Source organism: Epinephelus fuscoguttatus, linkage group LG22 (genome assembly GCF_011397635.1).
Source record: "Epinephelus fuscoguttatus linkage group LG22, E.fuscoguttatus.final_Chr_v1".
Taxonomy (NCBI): domain Eukaryota; kingdom Metazoa; phylum Chordata; class Actinopteri; order Perciformes; family Serranidae; genus Epinephelus; species Epinephelus fuscoguttatus.
Window position 1 is genome coordinate 6,180,137 of NC_064773.1, and position 9,930 is coordinate 6,190,066.

Sequence of the window (9,930 nt, forward strand, 5' to 3'; positions counted from 1 at the left end):
TAAAAAAGTCATAGTATAGCATGTTGAAAAACTGGATAAAAAAGTCAGACAAAATCAAGATAAGCTAGATCTTTGTTGACATTGTACAGACATACTTGTGTACCACAGCAGAACGAAATTGGGATACTCTCCACTTTGGTGCAAAAGAAGACAAAAAAAAACAAGATAAAATAAAATATATGAAGAGTAGAAGAATATATATAATCCAACATATACAAAATATACACTTAAGTGTGATCTAAAGTGCAGGTGATAAATAGATTATTGTTGGTGATGAATATATTGTTCATTGCACGTGACTCATTTTTGAAGAAAAAAGGCAGCTAGTCAGATGTGGTTTATATTTATTAGTGCTATTGCCGTTACAAAAGCTATCCCTGAGTCTATTTGTCCGTGACTTCAGTGCCCTGAATCTCCTGCCAGAGGGCAGCAGCTCAAACATCCGGTGTCCTGGGTGTGTGCAGTCTCTCAGGATGCTATGTGCTCTCTTGAGACAGCGAGTACTGTAGAGGTCCTACAGGGAGGGGAGAGGATGGCCAATGAATTTCTGGGCAGTGTTAATGACCCTTTGTAGTGCCATCTTGTGCGCCATGGTACAGCTGGAGAGCCGCACAGAGATGCAGTATGTCAGCACACTCAATAGTATCGCATGTTGAAAAACATCATAGTATATAGCATGTCAAAAAAAGTGAGAATAAGGTCATAGTACACTTACCATCTTTAGGACCCAAACAGCAGTAAAGAGACATCATTCATTGGCTTACCTTAGAAATATTTTATTTTCATCAAGTAACACATTTGGAGGATGGATTCCATAAGACTGAAGCATCAAGATTCATAGTTCTCAGTCAACAGCAGTTATTGTGATGAAAAACACATACAGATGAAAAGCATGAAGGTTGTGTAAGAGGTTTATTTTCTCCATATATTTTACAAATAGAAGCACATATGTTCATAGACTCTGGACAACACGTGCCTGAAGTACTTTGAAGAGCTAAAGGTAATGGAAACGAAGGTCTTGCTCGTTTATCTGCAGAGAAAGAGGGAAAAAAAAAAGGTAAGAACAGTGTTCAATATGGCTGGGAACAGGGTGAAAACTCAGTCTAAAAGGCATCTAGACTAGGGCTGAACTATTGTATTCATTTATCCAATTGATAACAACATGTTTGTTTGTGTGATGTATTATATTGTGATGTATTATATTGTACAAATTATAATGTTTACTCTGCTCAGCTTTGTTTGTTTTTTTGCAATGTTATGTTTTTAAATAAATATTCACAGAAATTCTGCATCAGTTCATGTCGTTTCATCCAGCCACTGGCCAGCATGAAAGATCAGTTGAGTGTATTTGGTGTGGTGTGAGTTATATTATAGAAAACTTTATTGCAATTTCAGTTTGAAAAAATATCAGCCCCCATCTAGGGTTTGGATCAAAGAATTTAGGCTTAACATTTCTACATAGGTTGCTGGTCAAACTAGCCAAGAAGGGATCCTAACATTACAGTCTGCTCTACAGTGTTACCTCCTCTGTTAAAACAAGCCTCAGTTCCTGAGTTCAGAAAAGGATGAGGAGGAATAGATTTCGTTAGAGAGGAGAAAGAGACATGCAAGAATGTGATAGTTTCTGGAAATTTATAAAGACATGCATGGATGAGAAAAGAGTCTAAGAAAAGTTTTTGTAGTGATGGAGGAATACAATGATGGGTTGAGTTACTGAGGAAAATCTGCACATTGTTAAGTGAGACAAGAGAATGAAAACACAGCAAATACTTACAGAGCAGCAGCTCCAGAGATGATCTCAATGAGCTCCTTGGTGATGACAGCCTGTCTGGTACGGTTGAAGGTGAGGGTCAGCTTGTCAATCATCTCAGCTGAGGAAGGGAGAGACAAATCTGTCAGTTACTGTCACAATGTTCAACGTTTTTACTTTAGTATGTAAAGTCATAGTGTAGTGTTTCGTCCAAAACATGATCAAAAGTCATAGTATAGCATGTCGTCCAAAATATGATCAAAAAAGTCATAGTATAGTATGTCGTCCAAAGTATGATCAAAAAGTCATAGTATAGTATGTCGTCCAAAATATGATCAAAAGTCATAGTATAGTATGTCGTCCAAAATATGATATAAACATCATAGTATAGTATGTCGTCCAAAATATGATCAAAAAGTCATAGTTTAGTATGTCGTCCAAAATATGATCAAAAAAGTCATAGTATAGTATGTCGTCCAAAATATGATATAAACATCATAGTATAGTATGTCGTCCAAAATATGATCAAAAAAAGTCATAGTATAGTATGTCGTCCAAAATATGATATAAACATCATAGTATAGTATGTCGTCCAAAATATGATATAAACATCATAGTATAGTATGTCGTCCAAAATATGATCAAAAAGTCATAGTTTAGTATGTCGTCCAAAATATGATCAAAAAAGTCATAGTATAGTATGTCGTCCAAAATTTGATCAAAAAAGTCATAGTATAGTATGTCGTCCAAAATTTGATCAAAAAGTCATAGTTTAGTATGTCGTCCAAAATATGATCAAAAAAGTCATAGTATAGTATGTCGTCCAAAATATGATATAAACATCATAGTATAGTATGTCGTCCAAAGTATGATCAAAAAAGTCATAGTATAGTATGTCGTCCAAAATATGATATAAACATCATAGTATAGTATGTCGTCCAAAGTATGATCAAAAAAGTCATAGTATAGTATGTTGTCCAAAATATGATAAAAAGTCATAGTTTAGTATGTCGTCCAAAATATGATATAAACATCATAGTATAGTATGTCGTCCAAAATATGATCAAAAAAGTCATAGTATAGTATGTCGTCCAAAATATGATATAAACATCATAGTATAGTATGTCGTCCAAAGTATGATCAAAAAAGTCATAGTATAGTATGTTGTCCAAAATATGATAAAAAGTCATAGTTTAGTATGTCGTCCAAAATATGATATAAACATCATAGTATAGTATGTCGTCCAAAATATGATCCAAAAAAGTCATAGTATAGTATGTCGTCCAAAATTTGATCAAAAAAGTCATAGTATAGTATGTCGTCCAAAATTTGATCAAAAAAAGTCATAGTATAGTATGTCGTCCAAAATATGATATAAACATCATAGTATAGTATGTCGTCCAAAGTATGATCAAAAAAGTCATAGTATAGTATGTTGTCCAAAATTTGATAAAAAGTCATAGTATAGTATGTCGTCCAAAATATGATATAAACATCATAGTATAGTATGTCGTCCAAAATTTGATCAAAAAAGTCATAGTATAGTATGTCGTCCAAAATTTGATCAAAAAAAGTCATAGTATAGTATGTCGTCCAAAATTTGATAAAAAGTCATAGTATAGTATGTCGTCCAAAATATGATATAAACATCATAGTATAGTATGTCGTCCAAAATATGATCAAAAAGTCATAGTATAGTATGTCCAAAATATGATATAAACATCATAGTATAGTATGTCGTCCAAAATTTGATCAAAAAATCATAGTATAGTATGTCGTCCAAAATATGATCAAAAAGTCATAGTATAGTATGTCGTCCAAAATATGATCAAAAAAGTCATAGTATAGCATGTCGTCCAAAATATGATCAAAAAGTCATAGTATAGTATGTCGTCCAAAATATGATCAAAAAGTCATAGTATAGTATGTCGTCCAAAATATGATCAAAAAGTCATAGTATAGTATGTCGTCCAAAATATGATCAAAAAAGTCATAGTATAGTATGTCGTCCAAAATATGATCAAAAAAGTCATAGTATAGTATGTCGTCCAAAAAATTAGCGAAATGTCACAGTATAGCTGTAGGTCAGATTTCTCTGCTATAAACATTAAAACCTAGTACCGTTTCAATGAGCACCATATGAGAATGACACGAGCTCCACTCAAGCCAAGATTCAAACTCGTGGCAGAGCAGTCACAGGCCTGTTTCTATCTCTTCATGAAACATGTGAACAGAGAAAAGGGAGCTGCTCAAAGCTGTTTTTTTCCCTAACAGATTTTATTCAGATTGTGTCTTGTTTTCATTTACTTTACGACTAATACAGCGATTTGGTTTCACTTTGTGTTAAATGTGTCTGCATATGAAGAGCATCCCACTGTGACAATGGACAATAAATACTGTTTAAGTGACATGGAAATGTGTGTTGTTGATTTCATTTGATAAAAACGTTAGGAAATGTTTGTAACTGGACATAAACTTCAGATATCCCTGGTCTAAACAGACATTTAGACACTATGGCAATCACCAGAAATATGTCATGAGTGGGTGTTCGGCTACTCTCAGGTACTGCAGGTGTGAGTATTAGGACAGAGATAGAGATGGTAAATGTGTTTGGCAGGAAGTCTTACAGGCGTTCTTGCTGGCGCTGTCCATAGCGGTCATCCTGGCACTCTGCTCAGCAGTGGAGCCCTCCTTCAGGGCCAGGTAGATGACGTTGACCAGAGCGAACTCCTGGTAGTTCCTCAGCACGTCAGCATCAATGTCATCATAGATGCTCAGGCTTTCTGTTGGGGAGGATTACAGATGTTCAGCATCTCTCTGTACCCGAGGATGTGCCTTCAACTTTTCAAAAACAACAACAACAACAAAAACAACAACAACAACAACCATACCTGCATTAGCAACTGTCTCTGTGGAAAACAAAGGCTTCTGTTCAGTCTTGTAGGAGATGACAGACCTGTATCAGAGACAGGGAAATGTATTTTACATGATTAATGTGATAGAGTATTTGTACACATTTCAAATTTATGTCGATCTCTCAGGTTGTGTAACTTGAAATGATTTTATTCAAATAAGTCATCAGGGGAAGGAGAAAGGTTGTGTTCCATTGAGCAAACGAGAGGTTTTTGACCTCGTCTTGTTTTTACAAATACAAGATTACTTCACTTAAGTCTGTCATGATAGCTAATTTTGTTCCCTTTAAAAGAGCGGTGAACTTTTAATTCTTAAGAATATCTAGACATTGGAATATAAAAAAATATTTACCATTTTAAAAAGTTAAGTTGTTCACGTATACAAGAAAAGTATATATAAAATTCTAGTCTGTCTGAGACCTAATACAACATTTGGACATCAAACGATGCCTTGTGACAAATAGACAAGCTTAGCGAAGCCCGAGAACACCGCAGCTACACTGGCAACACCGCCTGGAAGCTGGTGGCTTTATAGAGTGGAGGATTTTGGAAGGTAAAACTACGAACGACGGGAGTTGCCAAGCTAACGACGATCAGGACTCTTCGTTTTAGCTGCAGGCTATGGGTTAGTCTTGCATGACTAGCCTCCCTGGGGGGGGGGGGGTATTATTGATCTAGGAGCTGTAAACTGAATTGCACACACGGGATAAATAAAGTTTTCGTCATCGGTGTCTGTGTTATTTTCTTTGGAACTGCACAAGTTGGCGGAGTGGAGAGCGAGAGGAAAAAAAGAGGTAAAAATTGCTGTACCCAAGTCTCAAAATGGTCGGGAAAACCCTGCATTTTAATCTGGCATCATACTGGCTAAAATGTTGGAGACATTCTTATGTATACAAACACACATGTAAGAACAGCGGGTAAGATCGAGGTCATATCATATCGAATGAGTCGATAAAGTAATTATAGCGACAGGCCTGACTTTACTTTTAAGTAACTTTAACTAACTTATAGTAACTAAGCTCCATGCACAAAGTCATGGTCATGTCACTGTGAAACTGACAATCTCAGGTTGAAGAAAGCTCAAAACATAAAAATCACCCCCACTCAATAATTTTATTATAGTTTATTTGATGGTCAGTTACAGATTTCTATTCGGGTATTTATTACTTTGAGTTTAATATTCAGGCATTCAGATTTATTTTTGTAGGTAGTTAGCCAGTTTCTGATGAAGTTCAAGATTGATCATGTCCAAAAGTGTTGGGGTGGTGATATCGGCCAATTCGTCCACAATCTCCTGCTCCAAACTAACGTTATTATAACAGCCTTTATTAATCCACTGTGGGTCGACCTCTAATACAAATCCAAATGAAGAAAAATAGAGTACAAACTGAGTGTCGTACCTGAATCTGTTGAAGAACACAGCGCCCTGGTCAAATTCATATCCAGAGTTGAGCAGCTCGGTGGCGACGATGGAGGCATCGCTGAAGCTGGGGGGCTTACGGCCGACTTCCTTACAGTTGAAGATGATGTGCTTCCCATGAGTTCTGATGAGGAACAGCGAGGATTATATATTAGTACAGGAAAACAATCATCACCTGCACACTTCATTCTTTGATCTGTGTTCTCGCACACAGAAACCTTGCACACTAATTCATCAGTTTTATGAGGATGAACTTCAGGAGGCTCAGTTCCCCGTCCTACCTGTGCAGCAGGCCTCTCAGCTTGTCTCCCACATTGACCACCATGACCTCCTTGCCAGCGCTGGTCAGGGTATTGATCTCGTTCTTGATGGCCTTGGCTATACCAGAGTGGATGGCACCACAGAGCCCACGGTCAGAAGTCACACCGACGATCAAGTGCTTGGCCGCCTTGTCCTCTGGCGCTTTGATGTCAGCCTTCTCGTACAGGGCTGGAGAGCAGAGAGGAAAATTAGTCCAGTGTCGAAAACTTTACATCACACCATCTAGCAAAGTGAGAGACAACATGGTGGCAACTTGAACATACCCAGAGCACCAGAGCCGTACACTCTGGCAGGCTTCAGGCTCCTCTCGGCACGAGCATACTTGGCAGCGGCCACCATCTTCATGGACTTGGTGATTTTCTGGATATTCTTGATGGACTTCAACCGAATGGTGACTGGAGAGAAGATATTACTCAGACTGACACCAGTTTGGATTATATTGAAACTCTAATATAAACCTGACCAGCTCACTGAACTATATTAACCTATCTGAAAACTTAGTGATCATTTCTTTACTGTCACTCGGGTTTTGTTTTTGGGTTTGTTAAGAGAGTATGAGTAGGAAAGTGCACTTAAAAATGTAACTATCACATTATTATTGGTGCTTTTTGTGATTAGTTTGATGTTAAATTTGTTCAATAAAAGACTACATTAAATAGTTTACTTTTTTAATTCAACAAGCTATTTATTGTATCTTAGCAGTAAACTGAAATCAGCAGAAAGTCAGAACTGAACACACTTTAATATCTGTTTATCCCAGGTAATATTGTTATGGCAACATTCAGCCATGAAATCACAATCTTTTGGCATTTAACTAATTTATATTGATAAATATGGAGGTGATGACAATGCAAGTAGGGCTGCCACGATTAATTGACTAATCGATGACTAATCGGTTTGAGTCATTTTTCATAGAACAGTACTATTAAAGTCCCCCAAAATACTTGTATCGCAGCTTCTTACGTTCAGATATTGGCAGCTTTACACACTCTCCCGTGACAGTGAACTAAAACCCTTTGGCGTGAGTACGAAACAAGACATTAGATGACGTAATTTTGGGGTTTGTGCGAGATAGACCGCCATTTTTCAACATTTTAACACATTTTTCGATGAAATGATTAGTCGACTAATCGAAGAAATAATCGACAGATTAGTCGACAATGAAAATAATCGTTGTGCAAGCACAATAAAAAAAAAAGCAGTAAATGAACAAAGCTAAAAATAACCAAGTGATTTCATTATTTTAAAGCTGATGTATCGAATGCCAATCCATGTTTTTTGTCTTTATGATATGCACTTTGTATGTTACTCGTTTGTCATATGTATGCACCTGTTGTGGAAATGAATTTTCTCCTTGAAGACAAATAAACTGTGTTCATCATTTCCCCTTGTCGTAATTTCTGCATTACAACACAAAATTGCCATCTAAGGAAAGTGGCCCCAAGGGCTACAGTAACAAATAATAATCAAAAATACAAACGCAAGTGATGAAAATGCTTACAGATTAATAATGGTGATTAACTAGTCAGAAATTGTCACTTAGTCTGACAGTGTTGCTCTGATAGCAGCTGGGCCGTGTTACTGTCTACTGTCCTCCATTTATCATTCACAACACCCAACTAACAGTTACTGTTCAAAGCCAGCAATATTTGTTACTTCCAACCGGAAAGCCAAAAACCACAGCTTTAAATTGGTCAAATCCCTTGTTAACTGTCCAACATTTTTACTCCTCTCTCTCTCAAATCACATGCATTTTCATCACCTTCAGTTTTATAAATTAATGGTAGTTATTCCCCTCAAAGTATCCTACAGTCCTACGCTGCATGCATCACCTTCAACCAAAATAGACCACAACAGAATGTATCAAACCCCACTTTCTTGCTGCGTTCAGGTGCACAAACTGAGCATTATTTCCCTCATACTATACCAGATTTTAGCAGACACTATGAAGATGTTGCATCTGTGGTGTTGTCAGTGTTTGATTATGGTCTGTAACCTGTTGTTACGTTGTCATCTATGCACATAAAGAGAGTAGTACACAAAAGTACTTACTGTCCTTCAGGGTAGCCATGTTCCTGACCTGCCCACTGTGAACAGAAACGGTGCATGTTAGCTTTAGCTACTAGCTTTATCAACATGTAACATTACCAGAGTTTAACAGCTTTGAACCACGTTAATACAAACTCGTAACAGGTATTGAAACATGAACATTTGCTTCGTTGTTAGCTAGCGCTGCAAGTGCGCTACTAGCATCAGTTAGCTTAGTAACTGCTGCACAAGTTAGCTTAAGCTGTTAGCACTAGCTTACTAGCGGTGTGATTGGAGTGTGTGTAAGATCATGCAGTGACACAAAAGTCAGTCATTGGTGAAATGTTCACTCTCTTCACGAGCTTCTCGTACAATGTCAGAGTGTTTTAGCCAGTACGTGTCAGATTAGCTAGCATTAGCTTAAGTTGTCCATTGAGTGCAGCACACCGGTGTCATTCATTAGCCGCGGCCTCCACGTTAGCACGTCCTTGCGTTCAATAACTGCGCGTGTTACAGACAAGACGTTACAAACTCATTTCAATCATATATCTCTTTCAGTGCACACAGTGACGACACTGCTAAAGATTGTTGTGGAAGTATTTAAATAGTTTTGATTTACCATTGTGGGGAGAACACCAACGCGCTGGTTCTGGCGAACATGGTTACTCCTATGAAGGTCAGACACGCAGGACTGCGCAGGCGCAGGTTAAAGGCAAAATGGCCGAATGCTGCATTCAGGGACTGACAGAAACATCGTTGAACAGGGATGTACACTAAGTAACTTTTACACTGTTTAAATAAATCGTAAGATTCGTGTTTACTGAGCAAACATACCTGCATGTTGTCTTTATGTTTAATGTTTTCTATGTTTTACTGTAAAGCGCATTGAGTTTACCTGTTTATGAAATGCGCTGTACAATTAACATTGACTTGACCTGACATCCGGGGATTTTTTATTTTTATTTTTTTAATATAAATATTTATATTTTTGTATTTGGATAAATAGACATAGCAGCTACGACCAAGGTCAACAAAGCTGAACAAAGAAATGTTCAAGAAAATGGACAGGTGTGTATTTATGTTTATATTTATAGATGTTTTTTTGGTACAAAATCCGTTCTAATACAAACCAAAATCATTTGTAAGACTTTTTGTTTGTTTTTATTCTATCCTTTTTTCATAATATATTCAGCATATTGTGTGAAGTAATTATAGTACATACACCCATATATATGGTAACTGTCATGATGATTTATTTAAAGGGACGTTTTATATAAATTTATATGAAAAACATCAATGACCCACAATAAAAAATAAAATAAAACGTCTATATACGAGTCAAGTTTTCTGTAAGTTGTAAACCATACAAATAGTTTAAATAAATAAATAAATGAATACTGAACATATACATGGACTGATCTGATCCATAATTCCTAACTTTACAGTGTATTTTTACAGTGTAATTTGCATGTAATTTTTTAACATGCACTAGTCCAACT

The 9,930-nt window shown here is 36.7% G+C and overlaps 1 protein-coding gene across 2 annotated transcripts; it reads right to left on the reverse strand.

The window, feature by feature from the left end:
* Positions 1-893: 893 nt before the first annotated feature.
* Positions 894-9,143, reverse strand: atp5f1c (ATP synthase F1 subunit gamma). 2 transcript variants are annotated; one of them, XM_049567293.1, is made up of 9 exons: positions 9,051-9,143; positions 8,456-8,490; positions 6,667-6,798; positions 6,364-6,571; positions 6,063-6,206; positions 4,642-4,706; positions 4,378-4,533; positions 1,775-1,871; positions 894-1,030 (listed from the first exon to the last, which is right to left on the reverse strand). In XM_049567293.1, exons 1-9 carry the CDS (start codon positions 9,089-9,091, stop codon positions 1,027-1,029), a joined length of 882 nt encoding a protein of 293 aa, XP_049423250.1. In that variant the 5' UTR covers positions 9,092-9,143; the 3' UTR covers positions 894-1,026. The 2 variants fall into 2 exon arrangements, with proteins under 2 accessions (XP_049423250.1, XP_049423251.1); XM_049567294.1 differs by lacking the exon at positions 894-1,030 and having other exon boundaries at positions 1,771-1,871; positions 9,051-9,138.
* Positions 9,144-9,930: the final 787 nt, after the last annotated feature.